This window comes from Acomys russatus, chromosome 10 (assembly GCF_903995435.1).
Source record: "Acomys russatus chromosome 10, mAcoRus1.1, whole genome shotgun sequence".
Lineage (NCBI taxonomy): Eukaryota > Metazoa > Chordata > Mammalia > Rodentia > Muridae > Acomys > Acomys russatus.
The window spans coordinates 67,288,231-67,305,609 of NC_067146.1; the positions used below are offsets into that span (position 1 = coordinate 67,288,231).

At 49.3% G+C, this 17,379-nt stretch overlaps 1 protein-coding gene across 1 annotated transcript; it reads left to right on the forward strand.

Moving 5' to 3' along the window:
- The first annotated feature begins 678 nt into the window (after positions 1-678).
- Inmt (indolethylamine N-methyltransferase) lies at positions 679-7,049 on the forward strand. The gene is made up of 3 exons (XM_051152326.1): positions 679-1,034; positions 2,111-2,318; positions 6,506-7,049. The coding sequence occupies exons 1-3, from the start codon at positions 878-880 to the stop codon at positions 7,038-7,040; spliced, it is 900 nt and encodes a 299-aa protein (XP_051008283.1). The 5' UTR covers positions 679-877; the 3' UTR covers positions 7,041-7,049.
- The last annotated feature ends 10,330 nt before the right edge of the window (positions 7,050-17,379 follow it).

Genomic DNA, 17,379 nt, shown 5'->3' on the forward strand with positions numbered 1-17,379 from the left:
TCTCTGATCCTACTTCCCCATCCCAAGAAGCAAGCACGTCTGCTCTGGTTTTTGTTCTGTTTGCAATACCAGGGATGAAGCCCAGGGCCCTTGAATGTGCTGGCCAGGGGCCTGCATCCCCACCCCAACCCCAACAGAAATGAGATATGATAGTTATTGATTTATGTTCAGAATTTTAGACTCACTAAGCTAGGAAAGATGTTTTCTTCAAGGATGCCAAATACAAATAGCCAAACCACTATGAATGTAACATTTATATAATTCCAGATTGTTTCATGGTTCTTCTTGCTGTATGTAGTTTATTATGTGTATGTGTGTGTGTGTGTGTGTAATAATATAAGTGTATATGTTAAAAAAAAAAAAAAGAATTAACAGTGGGCGTGGAGGTTCACGCTTTTAATCCCAGCACTTGGGAGGCAGAGGCAGGCGGATTGCTGTGAGTTTAAGGGCAGCCTGGGTCTACAAAGCGAGTCTGAGACAGCCAAGGCTACACAGAGAAATCTTGCCTCAAAAAAATAAATAAATAAAAAGAATTAACTAAACAAAGAAAAAGTGAGTGGACTCTGGTCTCTTTGGTCTCTGCAAATTACTCTTTGCCCCTCTGTATCTCTCTTACAGTAAGCACCTCCTGTCAGCACAGCACCCTGGGGAATTAGGGAGGAGAGCTTCCCCAGGACTCTAGCATTTTCTGGCTTCATCACAAAAACCCAACCCAGCCAGAAATCTAATACCAGCATACTGACATCATCTGCAGGAACCCTAGCTCCTCCCTAGCAAGGGAGGTCTACTAAAGAGATCATAAAAGGTATGGTGTAAAAGGAGAGGGCACACTGCAGGGGCAAGAGGAGTACAGACAGCTGTGACGGGGCTGACCAGAATGGAGGGCAAGGTGTACTTGAGAAGTGAGGACTATGAACAACACTTCAGTCCCAGAGACTACCTGACCACCTTCTACAGCTTTGATTCAGGCATGGTGGCAGAGCGGGAGATCGTAAAGTTTAGCCTGCAGAACCTCCACCAGACCTTCTCTGCAGGTGAGTGGCTGCATACAGATGCTGTGGAGGTGACCAGCCTGGCAGTCCGCAGGGCCCACAAATGGCAGTGTGTGCAGGTCCAGAGGAGCTGTGCCTCAGGAGCAAAGAACTTGGCTTGCCGCCACGATAGGCCTTAATTGCTTCCCTTGTAAACTTTGAGGAGTACTCGCAGGTTTGTGGAGCTCCTAGGCCCATGCTGGGAGAAGTGACAGAAAAGGCCTGAGTGCCAAGAGTGTCCCCCCCCCCGCCAGAGGCTTTCCAGAGAGCTCTATAGCCTTCTTACACACACACACACACACACACACACACACACACACACACACACACACACACACACACGTGACAGAGCCTGAGTACCAATGGTGCACCCCTTTCCCCTCTGCCAGAGGCCTTCCAGAGAGCTCTATAGCCTTCTTATACACACACATGCCAGCATCCATAATTTCTCTCCACTATCTAAGGGGAACAGACTCAGCATGGTGGGGAGGAAGAGAGCTGGCCACTCAAAGTCAGACAGTAAATGGTCGCACCAGCAAAATTAAAGCAACATGCTTCAGGCTGCCGAGTGGGGAGAGAGTGTTCTTTCTGTATGAGCCTAGAGGTTGTTCAGGGCACCCCCAAACCCATTCTTAACCAGTGCCAAGGAAGGGGGGCAAGAAGCTCCCTCAGAATATAGTGGAAGGCAAGTCCTTGGCTTCTAGAGAAGGCCGGGGCAGAGGGTAGGCACAGCCCTTGGCAGGGGCACAGTAGGTAAAAGGCAACTACAGAAAGGGTTTTCTAAATCTACTGTTTTTGGAAGTAAACACGTAATCTGATTAGAAAACAATCCTAAATATATCCAGAAGGCCAGACATACACTCTAGGCCTCCACTTTTATCCTGGGGGCAATGGAGAAGGCTTTGAGAATGTCAGCTGTACCCTGCCCCCAGTATTGCTCCCTAATCCTGCCAACACATAGGCCAGAGGCAAGAACTGCTGCATTCTCAGCTGGCACATCCTAATGAGGTTTGGGGTTCTCCGTGCACCAAGCAGGATGCAGAAACTGGGTGCTCAGTCCTGCCATGCTCTCTCCACAGGAGGCATAAAGGGGGATGTCCTCATTGACATTGGCTCTGGCCCCACCATCTATCACCTGCTCTCAGCATGTGAGGCCTTCCGGGAGATTATCGTCAGTGACTACACTCCGCAGAATCTGCAGGAGCTGCAGAAGTGGCTGAAAAAGGAGCCAGGGGCCTATGACTGGTCTGCCATAGTGCAGCATGTGTGTGAGCTGGAGGGAGACAGGTATCTATCTGCAAGTGTCCCATGTTATCCATCCACCTCATCTTTCTCAGACAACCTCCCACACCTGCCTGGTGCTCAAGACATCACAAGGACCCCACCACCCACCTCACCTTCTTCCTGGCCTGCCTGAACCTTGTGAACCTATCCTCCCTCTGGGTCCCTCTGGGACCTCCAGTCTTAATGCTGTCCCCAAACTGTCTGGCCCTGCTCTCCTTTTCTCTGTACCTACTTAATCCAGCTGTGACGCCAGCTTCTATGTCACCTCCTCCAGGAAGTCCTGCTGACTGTCCCAGCTTATACCACCCCCACTCCGCTCTGGAGACTGGTTCAGTGTCTCCTTTGATGTTGGGGACACACTTGTTATAGAAAGACAGGCTGTGGGGTATAGGCCTACACTTGTGCCCTCAGCACTGTGACAAAGCCTCGGAGGCCAACAGCAGTTACCTTCTGCAGGTCCTGTATCCACTTTGGTTTATAGATGGTACATGCCCCAACTGGAGCTGCAAGGGTCTGTGATTCTGACCTTATCCTTCAGCTGGGGAAACTGAGGCCCTGGTTTAGAAAGGGTCCTCTAGGCACCCTTAGAGCAGAGTAAAAACAGGTCATTGTTTCTGCCCTGAAATATTGAAACAGAAGACTGACTCTATTACAGAACAGGACAGCCTGTGGTGTCCAGGGCCAATGCTAGTTACAGAAGCCTTGGAGTTTGTCCCATCTGGGTGTCATGAGTCAAGAGCACACACAGCCAGCAGGAGGAAGTCCATGGACCTCCCGTGACACCAGGGAGACAGCTCCCCTCATGCTAGAGTGAGACAGGTGGTGTGAGGTGAGATGAGAAGCTTCAGCAGGGACAGGGGAGCAATGTGCTAGGCTAGAAGTGACCTCTCTTCCAAGAGCTGAAGCTCCTGTAGTTTAAGGAACAGGGCTGCATCTCAGAAAGACCATGCAAGTGATGTGAGCAGCACAGCCAAGGCTGCAGACCCATGTATAAAGAAGATACGGCCAGGCATCAGGGTGGGCCACCAAGGCCACACACTAACACCCCCAAAGGCTGTGATAAGAGTGGAAAAATGGACACAGCAGGTGTACACATATGTATACACATGTATGTGTGCATGTGTCTGTATGTGTGAATGTGTGCATGTGTATTTGCGTTTGCATATGTGTGGATGCAGCATGAATGTGTGTTTGTGTGTGTGTGGATGCCCTATCTGTGAGAGTGTATGTTTGTATGTTAATGTGTATACGTATGTATATATGTGTGCATGTATGTATGTACAGTGCATGTGTGTATACATGTGTATGTGATGCGTGTGTATGTGATGTGTATGTGCGTGCATGTGTATGGTAACACGCATTCCACAGTGGATGTGTGGAGGTCAACTTGTGAGAGTTGTTTCCTTCTCTTCAACATGTGGGTCTTGGGGTTGAACTCAGGTTATAAGGCTTGGCAACAAGCTTCTTTACCCACTGAGTCATCCCGGTAGTTCAGGACCTGCATCCTTGAAAGAACAGAAACAACCTACATGTCCCTCAACTGAAGAATGGATAAAGAAAATATGGTATATTTACACAATGGAATACTACTCAGCTATTAAAAACAAGGACATCTTGAAATTTGCAGGCAAATGGATGGACCTAGAAACGATCATCCTATGTCAAGTAACCTAGACTCAGAAAGACACACGTGGTATAGACTCACTTGTAAGTGGATATTAGCCCAACATAGATGCCCTCTGAGAGACTCCACCCAACAGGGGATGGGGCAGACACTAGGATTCACAGCCAGACTCTGGGCAGAGGGCTGAAAGGTGGGGGGATGGAAGAACCAAGAGGGGTCAGGAGCCCCACAGGAAGGCCATCAGGGCTGGTGGATCTGGACCCAGGTGGGCTTGCACAAACTGAAGCACCAGCCAACGACAATGCATGCAGTGAACCTAGACCCCCGTTCAGATCTAGCCAATGGACAGCTCATTCTGCACATCGGGAGTCGAGGGAGCAGGGACTGCCTCTGACATGGACCCTGGTGCCTGCGATTTGATCACTTCTCCTTGGCAGGGAGGCCCTGTAGGCACACAGAGGAAGGGAAAGCAGGGTATCCACATGAGACCTGATGAGCTATGGTTAGCTGGTGGAGGAGGAGGGCCCCCCTGTCAGAGGTCTAAGAGAGGGGAATAGGGCAGGAGAGGGAGGGACAGTAAGAGACTAAGGAAAGGATAATAGTCAGGATGTAATGTGAATAAATTACAGTAAATTTAAAAAGTAAAAAAAAAGGGGGGGGGGAAGAAAGAAAGAAAGAAAGAGAGAAAGAAGGAAAGAAAGAAAGAACTATTCAGCACACCAAGGTGAGGAAAGTGTCCAACCCAATCAGAGCAGCAGGTGGCAGGGCTACCCCTAGCAGTGACTATAACTAGAAAAAAGCCCATGCCAGGGCTTGGAGGATGCTGGAGTCCACAGCAACTCTGACTAGCAGTTTACATGCAAAGGGAAATGGGGAGTCAAGGGTAATCCTCAGGTCTGTGGCCCCAGCTTCAGGAAGGAGGTGGAGGAGGAGAAAGCCTTAGGCAGCAGATATGGCTGGGCACTGTGACGTGAGCTGCTTATTTGACATGGCTGTGGAGATGCTGGGGGAAGCAGCAGCGTAGGACTGTGGGAACTCCAATGTTACTGCAGAGCTGGGCAAGGAGCTCTGGGTGCATCACTGAGTGGCCAGAGGGAGGAGGCCCATTGCAAGCAGAGGTCAGGAAGGAGGCTGTCAAGGAAGGGAGACAGGGAGGAAAACACCATAATCATGTGCCCCCCCCCCCAGAAGCCAAGGAAAGTACACATTTACACAAGCAGGGAGCCCTAACATGGGCGAGCCTAAAGCCATTGTACTGAAAGTAAGCCATGCACAGAGGAAAGAACACTGCAGGATTCCATGTGCAGAGCTATCCCAAACTGGCAAATCCAGAGACCAAAGTCAGATAGCTACTAACCAGAGGCGGCCACTCCTGCCAGTCACTGTTTTATGATGTTTAATAAGTTCAAGATTCCTAGGAGTTAGGCTTTGTTCTGCTTGGTCTGGGTTTTGGTGGTGGTGGTGGTGGTTTGTTTTTGTTTTGTTTTTTTGAGACAGAGTCTTACTATGTAGCCCAGATTGGCTTTAAACTCATCCATGATCCTCCTCCGCCTCCCTAGTGCTGAGATACCAGCACCCACAGCCTGCTGAAGCCGAGGAACTCTCTATGAGGTGGGAGGTGGGGTCAGAAAGAGTGGCAGGGCCTATACAGCATTACCTTTGCAAGCAACACCACAGAACTGGCCACAAGATGATCCAAAATCCCATGCTAAGTGACACACACCTGAACCCCAGCTCTTGGGAGGCTGAGGCAGGAGAATCATGAGTTTGAGGCCAGCCTGAGCTACAGAGTGAGTTCTGGGCCAGTCTGGAGTACATAGATGGACCCTGTCTCCAAAAAAGGGCAAAAAAGGCTGAAGTAGGTGAACCGTGGGGCTTGCTAGGCAGCCAGCCTAGCCTCCTTGTGTTAATAAAATAAGATCGAATAGAAAGCTTCTGAGGAGTGAATGACACTTGAGGTTGTATGCTGACCTCCATACACATGTGCAAACTTTTGCATGCACATTTCTACACATGTGAGTACATGTTTGTACATACAAACAGGATACCAATAATGGAATACACCAAAAAGACTGGATGATTTTTAAGAAGGAAAGGTGGAGTTGAAAGAAGGGGACAGCATGGCTGGAGAAATGGCTCGGAGGTTAAGAGCACTGACTGCTCATCCAGAGGTCCTGAGTTCAATTCCCAACAACCACATGGTGGCTCATAACCATCTATAATATGATCTAATGCCCTTTTCTGTCATACAGGCAAGCACTATATACATAATAAATAAGTAAATCTTGAAAAAAATATTAAAAGAAAAAAAAGAAAGAAAGAGGAGGACAGAATCAAATAACAAATCCACCGCCCCTGGTAGCTGTGAGCAGCTTTGTGCCTCCCTTTTCATCTGCATGGCATCTTGCTGATCAGATTAAATCTGGGGCACTGTGGGGCCATAGAAGCGCCTGACAACCACAACAGCTGCTCTTAATAATTACTAAAGTTATCATTCATCCTGTTGGTTGACTGCAGCCACGTTATCTGTTATAACCATCCCATCATCTCTCTGACCTTTTCGCAGAAGCAAGTGGCAGGAGAAGGAGGCCAAACTCCAAAGGACAGTCACTCATGTACTGAAGTGTGATGTGACCAAGACACCCCTGCTGGGGTCAGCCCAAGTGCCCCTGGCTGACTGCGTGCTAACCTGTCTGGCCATGGAATGTGCCTGTCCTGACCTGGAGACCTACCAGGCAGCCTTGTGCAGACTGGCTGGCCTGCTGAAGCCAGGGGGCCACCTGGTTACCATGGTTACCCTGCGGTTCCAGCACTATATGGTGGGCCCCAAGAAGTTCGCAGGGGTCTACCTGGAAAAGGAGACAGTGGAGAAGGCTGTTCAAAACGCTGGTTGCCAGGTGCTGAAGTGCAGCTGTGTCCCTCTCAGCTACTCACAGGCTTACTGCGTCAACGACGGCATGTGTTTTGTGGTTGCCCGCAAAAAACCCCAGTGCCTGAAGCCCCTGGCAGACAAGAGCCTTCCCTGGGGAAGTTATGGCAAACATTTAAAAAGTCTTGCTCCACAGCTTTCTAACACAGATCACGTTGCTTCTATCTGTTAACTGGTCACAAGGGAAAAAAAGAAAACAAAACAGACAAACAAATAAAACCCTCAAGGTCCCTATTGCTCTTTTTTCTTTCCCTGATCAAAGTTCATTAAAATAAAGTGGTTTCCTTACATTCTGTCCTGGGATATCTTCTTCCAAAAACAGACGTTTATCCGAGAGCGGGTGCTGTAAACAGAAGTGTAGGCACAGGACGGAGAACAGGAGAGAGGTGGTTGGTGAGATGTTTCCACTGAGGCAGCTGGAGCTAGCGCTTGCCCATGTGGGGCCTGCACTGAGGGAGCAGGCCAGCGTCTCTCACTGTGGCCAGAGGCAGCTCTTCCCCCCCCCCCCGCCATGTATTTATTTATTTTTTAAAATATATTTTATTGATTTATTCATATTATATCTCAATTGTTATCCCATCCCTTGTATCCTCCCATTCCTCCCTCCCTCCCATTTTCCCCTTACTCCCTTCGCCTATGACTGACTGAGGGGAACTCTTCCTCCTGTATATGCTCATAGGCTATCCAGTCTTTTCTTGGTAGCCAGCTATCCTTCCTCTGAGTGCCACCAGGCCTCCCCATCCAGGGGACATGGTCAAATATGAGGCACCAGAGTTCGTGTGAAAGTCAGACCCCACTCTCCACTCAACTGTGAAGAACGTCCTGACATTCTTCAGAGGCAGCTCTTGAGGGTCTCTTGTCTCAGCAGCTTCAGCAGACTTGCAGGCGCCAACCACAGCCACTCTGGCCACCATGCCCGGGTTCAGAACAGAGATATCAATGTATGCAATGTGCTCGTGGGTGTGTGGGCTGCTTCTGGGCACCCTGGCCTTCTGTAAGAGAAGTGGAGGGCTATAGTACCCTGTCAACCACAGCACGTGCAGCTTGTCTCTTGGGCTCTAACTGGCTGTATTCCACAGCTGCCGTTTGTCCTTGGTGATCTTCCATAGTACCAGCCCAACTCTAAAATGTTGGACTCCCTGCGACAGATGAGCTGTTCATTAATAGCCTCTCTTTGAAGACTCTGACCCAGCCCCATGGTGCCAAGCCTCAACTTCTCTCCATGACCCTTTCCGTTCTAGGCTTGCTTCGTCAACTGAGTCTTCCGCTCACCAGCGACTTCTACTGGCCTCTCATGGTATCAGGCCTCAGCTTCACTCCATGATCCCTTCCTTCATGCCTTCAAAACCTGTACCGCCCGAGAGGCTCTTACTCATTTCCAAGTTCAGCTGCCAGCGTGAGATGCAGCTTCAACTTCCTTTTGGAGCACAGCTTCTGTGTGCTGACCCTAGGGAAACCCTCCCACAAGATTTTACCTCAGTGATGCTGGTCAAGAAAATGCCTTACAGGCTTGCCTCTAGGCCAATCGGGTACAAGCATTTTCTCAATTGAGGTTCCCTCTTCTCGAATGACTCTAACTTGTTGACAAAATCTAACCGGGACAGCCACCTACCTGAACCACCTTACTACACAGTGCGTCTCTTCCCCTCTCTAACCCGTGTTCCACTTCTGAGCACTAAACAGAAAGGGCCCGTCAACAGCCGCGACCCAGGAAAAGGCAGCCTCCATCGCTGCTAAAACCAAGTGGTTTCCTAAGTGTTCCATTGTGTTTGGGAGGTGACCCCGAAACTTAAGGAGGTTAGAGAGCAGTAACAAGGGAGTCCTCCCTCCAGTGTCAAGGATAAAACCAAGTGTCATCCCTGGTCCTTGCTTTAGAGCTCCAGCAATGTGAGGCAGCAATGATTCCATATGGCCACGAGAGGGCAGTGCAGGGCAGCGCATCCGCGGAACTCCGGCGTTCTAAGGAGAGGCTTGTTTGCCCAAGCAACTTTTTGACATAGTGAGTTGGTTTTTTTGGTTTTTGTTTTTTGTTTTTTTCAGTCCCTCTCAAGAAGGCAAACAAAACAAAACAAATCCAACCTTCAACAGGCACGGTCTCTCTTAAACCAGGACCTACTCCCTGTCTGTGTGGTCCCAGACTCTGCATGTCAGCTGGGACTGGAGATGGCACGAGAGGAAGCTGAAGCGAATGTTGGTGCAAGTCTAACAAGGTTGGGACCACAAGGTGGCTGGTGGGTGGAGTATCATGAGGGGGGAAGCGCCAAGCGGGAGGCTTTCGGCCCCTATCTCAAGGTCACTGACAGCCTTCCAGGAGCCGCAGGCTTCTTGGAGAGTGCATACAGCCATGCAGCGTGTAGGATATGAATCTGTGCTCGTCTTCCACGTCTGCCTGCAGGAAACAGAAGGAAGGAGGAAGGACCTCGGAATCACTAAGTGCAATCCAGGCAGCAGAGTTGGAGAACCAACTAACAGATTTGCTAACACCAGACATCCTGGTAAGTTTTAGGAGATATCGCTTACTGAATTTTCCAGACATAACCTTTGTAGAAGAGATCAGCAAGAAATCTGCTTTCGAAGTCGTCTAGGGACAGCAAGAAGAAGAGGATAGGGGTGGCCCCTTCCCTGGTGATGCTGACCTCTCTGCTTTCAAGGTGTCTTAATTTGCTTTCTGTTGTTACAATAAGGCACCATGACCAAAAGCAACTTGGGATGGAAAAAAAATCTATTTCAGCTTGCAGCTTATACTCAGTGCAGGAACTCAAAGCAGAAACCGAAGCAGACATCCAGGAGGAATGCCACTTGCTGGCTTGATTCACCTGGCTTGCTCAGCCTGCTTTCTTGTACCACTGAAGCCCACCTGCCCAGGGGTTGTACTGCCCTAGTGGGCTGGGCTGGGCCCTCTCACATCAATCATTAGTCAAGAAAATGCTCCATAGGTTTGCCTGTAGGCCAGTCTGATGGGGCCACTTGTCAATTGTGGTTCCTTTTTCTTAGGTGAGTCTAGCATTTGTCAAGTTGACAGGCACTGACCAACACACAGGCACTGAGCTCCAACTCAGTGGGGAAGTGCAGGTTCCTTGGGGCTCAAATCACATGTGCCACAGCAGAGTCTGAGCAAAGGACACTGGGAAAGCGAGACCAGCAGCCAGCAGCTTTCTCACCAGTAGCCACTCCCCCACCAAAGCCAGCATTGGGTTTCTGAGGGGCATAGGGGCCCAGGCTCAAGAATCATTTCTGGGTGGAGTGGTGAGGACTGGGTGCAAGGAAGAACAGTACCAAATGAAACCTTCAGTAGGAAGGATGCCTAGGGAGGCTGAGGAAGGTTGTGTCCTAAAGAGAACCACCACTCCCCATCACCATGAAGTATGCAATCAGAAGATGAGCCACTTCCTGCCTGGATGAAGATGAGGGCTCCTGCAGTCCAGTCCTTGGTGGGCCTCTCTGACGTCTAACGTCCAGGATACCTATGCTAGGAAGGTATAAGGGTGGCTATAAGGGTGTGGTGGTGGCCTGATCCTGGAAAAAGGAAAAGGAACCCCCCGCTACCCCTGCCGCCTCGCCCCACTGCCAGAGTCCAGGAGAGTCCTAGTGGATGGTGGGAGCTGGGATCAAGTGCTGCCAGCTAAGCAAGGTGTTGAAGACTGGAAAGGGAGCTGGCAGGCCCGTCAGGGCCATAGGGGGGGGGGGGTCAAAGGTAGGAGGAATGGGAAGAACTGCTATGCACTGACCTCCAGCTTCCGAGACTGGGCACAGTGCAGAGGGGCTAGAGTATTGGAGTTGGATGAAGTAGAAACCAGCCTCCTGGCTGGGACCCTCATCCTCTTTGAGGGTGGGTAGGTGGGAGCCAGAAGCCAAGGGAGGTAAGGCATCTCTCTTCAGGGTACCCTAATGGGAAGAAGAGATACTTTTAGGCAGCAGAGACCCAAGCCTGGGTAGGCAAATAAGAGTGCAGTGCCCAGGACTGGTGGAGGCCTCCCAGGGTGAACATCACCTGGAAAAACTTGGGGTGGCCCTCTGCCATGATCAGCCCACTGAGACTGCCTCTGCTGCAGTGCTGCAAACAGAGAAAGCCCCTCCTGGAATGGAGATCTCTATTTCCCCCATTGTCATTAGACCAGGAACTGATTTCCCCGTATGTTAGAAAGAAGGTTGTGCTTTCGGTTTGTAATAGCTTTGGGATTGGAGAGAAACGTGAGCAGCTGGTTTGGCTGGCAGCCGAGCAGTGTTTGGCCTCAGCCGGGAGAACTACTATGTATTTTTAGGTTTCAGAAGGCATAGATTTCTCTCAAAACCCCAGATCCATCCGTCAAGCAGAAGGGAAGAAAAAGGACTTTCTGGAGGATGTTAGAGAGCCCAGCCATTTGACTCCCAAACAGCCAAATGAAACCGCCCCCCCCCCCACACACACAGATCCATAGAAGGGGGGCAGGTATGCCGGGAATCCAAATGTCTTGGGAGGAAGGGATTAAGAACAGAACTCACTATACCCAGCTGTGCTTGGAGCATGCAGGACCAGCAGGATCCAGCACAGGTGCAGTGAAGGGTTGGTCAGCAGAAGATTCCAGAACCTGACTTCAGCAGCTGAGACATCTGAGGTGCCAGCCTTGGGTGTGTGGTAAAGAATGACGTTGTGGTTCCCTTTTCCCATTCCAGGCTCTGGACTCAAGCTACATGTGTCTTGACACTCATTTCAAGGCTCTGGGTGGCAAAGGACACTGCAGGCATCTGGAGCACGGGCCACCAAGGACCTAGGCCTGGGTACTTACTTCTTGGCCTGTTCCCAGGCCTTACCAAGAGAAGAAAATATGCAAGCAGCTAGAAAATCTGGGCTTCGTCAGAAACCAACTGCAGGAAGAGGTAAGGCACCATCCTGCAAGTTGTGCCAGGTCCTGTTGGTGTCAGTTTTTGTCTTCTGGATCCTTTCGGAGCTGGGTCTCTGCTTCTTTACTTGACTGTGAAGCTCTCTGTTTTTTTTCCACTGCACATTCTACAACATTATATAAGGTATTCATTCCCACACAGGCGTATTATACGTTGCCCATATGTCCCATTCCTTGTCTTCCTCTCTCATTAGTTCCCTTTGTTCTCCTAAACAGCTCATACATAATTTTACATTCTGATATAAAATCCAGACACCACATATGTCTTAGTTAAGTTTCCTGTTCCCGTGACAAACATTCTGACCAAAAGCAGCTTGGTGAAGAAAGGCTCCGTTTGACTTGCACCTTCTGATCACAGTCAGTCACCGAGGGAATTCAGGACAGGGACTGGGGCAGGAGCAGAGGCGGGAACCTGAAGGAAAGCTGCTTCAAGACTCATAGTTGAGCTGGGTGTGGTGGTGCATGCCTTTAATCCCAGCACTCAGGAAGCAAAGGCAGGAGAATCGCTGTGAGTTCGAGGCCAGCCTGGTCTACAAAGCGAGTCTAGGACAGCGAAGGCTACACAGAGAAACCCTGTCTCAAAACACCAAAAAAAAAAAAAAAAAAAAAAAAAAGACTCATAGTCAGCTACCTTTCTATGACAGCCTAGGTCAACCTGCCTAGGGATGGTACCGCCCATGGTGGGCTACCCCTGACACCAATCAGCAGTCAAGGCAACATTCCACAGGTGCATTCACAGGCCCATCTGATGGAGGCTAGTCCTCTAATGAGGTTTCTTTTTCTAGGTAACTCTAGCTTGTTTCAAGCTAACAAAAACTAACCAGCACAGCATATGAACAAAACCATGATCATTTGGCTTTCTGAGACTGATATAATTTACTTGATAGTATTATGTCAGGGCTGGAGAAATGACTCAGAGGTTAAGAGCACTGGTTGTTCTTCCAGAGGCCCTGAGTTCAATTCCCAACAAGCATCTATAATGAAATCTGGTGTCCTCTTCTGGGGAGCAGGCACACATGCAGGCCAAACATTGTATACATAATAAATAAATCTTAAAAAAAAAGAAAGAAAGAAAAAGAAAAAAAGAAAAACAAAGAAAGAAAGGCATGTGCAGCCCTGCAGGTTAACAGCAGAGACGTGCCTCTAAGAAAGAAAGAAAATAAATAAATAAAGAAAGAAAGACAGAAAGAAAACAAAAAAAAAGACTATTATGTCTAGTTACACTATTTTCCTACAACACCATGTGCTATGTATCCCTTCCTCTCCTGTTGATAGCCTCCCTGGCTCAAGGGACAGGTTTGCAAAAGAGAAGCCACCGAGGCCCACCTGTAGGCTCACCACCTCTCTCCCAAGGCTATGCACTTCAGAAAACAAGCATAGGGCAGGGATTAGCTGCTTGGAAGCTTGTGCGCGGTCTCCATAAGGGTAGAGATCGTCACTGTGTGAGGCTGAGGTTGTGCTCCCAGAACCAAACACAGGGCCTGGCACATACTAGGTCTGCAGTAAACAAGTGCAGAGTAATTAGAACAACCCCCTACATTAGTCAGGCTTCTCTGGAGGAAAAGAACTGACAGAACGATTATATATGTCTTAGTCACTGTTGTATTGTTGTGAGCAGACAGCACAACCAAGGCAACACTTATAAAAGAAAGCATTTAATTGGGCGCTTGCTTAACAGCTTCGGAGGGCAGTCCATGGCTATCATAGCAGGGAGCTTGTCAGCACACATGGCACTGGAGCAGGAGCTGGGAGCTTTACATGGGACACAAGGGCAGCAGGCAGAGAGAGGAATACTGGATCTGACATGGGCTTCTGAAACTTCAAAGTTCACCCTCGGTGTTACACTTCCTCCAGCAAGGACACACTTCCTAATCCTTCTAAACCTTTCAAACTGCTCCACTTCCTGGTGACTAAGTAGTGACTAAATATATGAGCTTATGTGGGTCATTCTCATTCAAACCGCCACACTCCACACACATACACACACACACACACACACTCACACACACTCACACATGGACACATGTGCATGCACATGCACATACATGCACATGCATGCATGTGAAGATTTATTTCTTTAGGGTTTTTTTTTCAAGACAGAGTTTCTCTGTATAACCCTGGCTGTCCTGGAGATTCCTCTGTAGACCAGGCTGACCTCTAACTCAAAGATCCACCTGCTTCTGCCTCCTAAATATAATGGAAGTTTTGTTTTCTTTCTAAACTCAGTTATATTATATAATTATGTTTTTGTTTTAATCCCAACTGTGGGATTTTAGTTTGGGTTTTAGTATGTCTAACCTCCTGCATGTTGCAGTCTTGGCCAGTTGGTAATGGTCTGCCTCTTGTGGCATGGAAAAGGGTGTGGTCTAAGACTCTGAGGAAGATAAATAGGAGAGCCTGGAGAGAGAAAATGTGGCATGTAGTGCTAGTGTGTGTGGCATGTAGCAATTTGAAGAGGCCAGAGATGGATGGAGGGGGAGGGCAAAGAGAAATGAGAAGGAGGAGGAGGAGGAAGAGGAGACTACTTACTGCATTTGCTGTTGATAGAGATTGGTGTTGCCCCAAAAGAATTGACCCTAAACATCTAGGAGAAGTAAAGAGGTCTGCACACCCTCTCCCCACTATTTCTCATTCCCAGGGTTAAGAGGTTGGCAGAAGGGTAGGTAGGGGCTTCAATACCCCAAATAAATTAGAGTTTAAAAACAAGCATCAACACCCAAGTGCTGAGATTAAAGACGTGAGCCACCATGCCAAGCCAAAGACTTATTCGAATGTCTTACAGACTGTGGTCTGGCTTGTTCAATGACAGCTGTCTCCCAATGGAAAGGCTCCAAGTCCAGTAGTTGTTACTGTTCATGAGGCTGGGTGTCTCAACTAGTCTTCAGTCTACATTGAAATCCCAAAGACGAAGATTCTAACACCTGTAAAGGAATCCCTTTGCAGCAGGCAACAGTGAGAGCAAGCAGGCAAAGGCAAAAGCTCCCTTCTTTCATGTCCTTTATGTGAGCTTCCACCAGAAGTGTGTGACCCTGATCTGGGATGGGACTTCCCACCTCAAATGATCCTCACAGGCATGCCTAATTGCTTGCATTTTAATCGATTCCAGATGTAATAAACTTGACAACTGAGATTAGCTACCATACCCTCTATTTTGCAGATACATAAACTGGGACTTGGAGAACTTAAAGACCTGTCTTTGGTCATGTTGCAAATAAAGGTAGCCTGGGTTTCCATCCTATCTCTGTCTAGCTGCCAAATGAGATAGATGATTAATTAGGGTCCCCATGTGTTCTGTGCCCAGGGCAAAGAGGCCAGCAAGGTGGATCCCAGGGTCCGCACAGTCTTCTTCAACAGAAGGACTCACTGACAGGAACTCTGGCTCTCCCTCATGGAAATCAGCATGGAGCCTCAATTCCACCTCTCTCGTGGTGAGCAGAGGAGAGCTCCCCTGGCCTGTGGTGTATTGATCACAAGCTCCTTCCAGGAAGTGTGTGGCCTGGCCCTGGACCCTCCTTGGGGGCAAGTGACTTCATTCCTGGGCCTGTCAGAGCTCTGAAGTAGAAATCTGGTCTTCCCTCCCTTCTAGGACAATGCCCTCCTGCTTTGAGGACTTGCAGCTACCTTTGCCATCACAGCGTGGTGGTGACTGTTTTGAAAATTGTCCTGTATGTTTCCAGCACAAAGAACATGGCTCTGACCACCCTGGGAATGAAGCCACCTGCCACAAACAGGGTCTCTGTGCCAGGCCACACACCTCCTGGAAGAAGTCTGTCCCATATACACCTCAGCCCCAGGGAAGCTCTTCCTCTCCTCACTACAAGAGAGGCAGACTTGCTGCTCCATGCTTGATATGCGAGAGGCAGAGCCAGGGTTCTTGTCAGTCTGTCCGTCTATTGACGGAGATGTGCAGCCCCTGGGACCCACCTTGCTGGGCTCTCTGCCCTGGGCACAGAGTACATGAGCTCTGTACTCGTGCCCCTGCAGAACCTCTCTCACCTGCCTTCCCCCTCTCCAGAAAGGGGGGGGGGGTGAGATTGGGGGTGGTACCATAGCTTAGGAATGTTCAACATTCACCTGAGTGTTAGTTGCTCCTCAGCCTGGGATGCCTCCCCTTTCTCCTCCTGATGCCGGCCCTCACCAGCTTTCTTACCTACCTGTGCCAGGGCCCAGCCCAAGCTTTCCACAAAATTCACAGTACAGCCAACCTTGCTCCATAAATAGTGAACGATGAGTCACAAAACAAATGTTATCTATAGAAGAGCTACTGTTCACAGGCGCTAAACCCCAGGAATAAGCCAGGTGAAACCCCTTTGTTGGAAGAAACAAAACCAAAGAAATGGTTGAGAGAGAGGTCTTTCCGGAGGTGTTAAGTTGGAGACTATGAGACAGAGGATGGGATGGGGGCTGTGGAACACACTAGCATTGTGGTTGCAAGTCCTGTGTGAGTTTGTCGGTTCCTGGAAGCAGAGCCCGAAATGAGAATTCAAGGGAAGCCTCCAGAGCAGGAAGGGACAGGGGGTGGGGGTGGGGGAGGGGGGAACCATCTTTCTCCAGCCTGGCCTCAGGAGCTCAGGGCACTGTGTCCATGCACAGTCAGCCTCGGAGCCTACTGTCACACTGCACCAACAAGAGTGTCCAGGTCCCCAATCTAATCACAGTCTCGCCTTAAGGATGGTTTTCTCCAAGAGAGGTAGCTCCCTTTACCCTTTAATTGGATGAGAGCCAGGCCCAGAAAAGACGATTTCTAAGTGAGCTGGCTTATTGCACAGCACACAAAGCCAGAAGAAGCAAAAATAACGCAGGAGGAACAGATGAAAACACCAGTCAAATGAGGCGGTAAGAAGTCACCTGAGAACAGAGCAACAGCGAGGAAACTAACAGTTTGTGCCCACAGAGGAAACTGCCAAAATAGTCCAAGAGACCACCCTGCGAGGTGATGCTCATATCATCGATGCTGCCACGGTACCAAGGATGGAGAGGAAGGAAGGATTTTACAGGGGCAGGGTCTCAGGTCACAGTGGACACTCAGTCTGAAGGCGTTTATATTTTTAGCCATAGAAAGTATTATCTGAGCTCTTGGGTGTCCCTTTTGGAGAAAAGGCTCAGGTACCAACAATGTCATTTACATATTAATGCACCGTTGTCAGTGGGGCTGTCAGCCAGCCATTTGGCTCAGTTAGAGCTTTTGTTAGAAGTTCAAGATGGAGCTGGTGCTGTCAAAGCATGGCCGCATAACTAGAATACCAATTTACTCAGGGTCAGCAGAACCTCACAGCAAAGGGCACGTCTCAGGGCTTCTACAGCCCTGTGTTAGTCAGCTGGTGGCTATGGACTGTCCAGACCTGGACCAAGACGCAAGAGAACTCTCCCAGCAAAGCCACTGTCCTTCCGTTAAGCAATGTGTAGGAGTAGACAGGAGCAGGTGTGGGGAGAGCCCGGGACAGCTGCAGAGTGTCTCTATGAAGTGACCTTTGAAGAAGGAAAGGAAAGAGTAAGCCGAGGAAGTATCTAGCCAAGTATCTCTGGGAGAGTGGCCAGTGCAAGGGCCCTGAGGTAAACTAGCACATCAATGCCTGAGTGTAGAATGGGGGTGGGGCAGAGTAGGGTTTGTTCATGCCCAGCTCCGGGTGC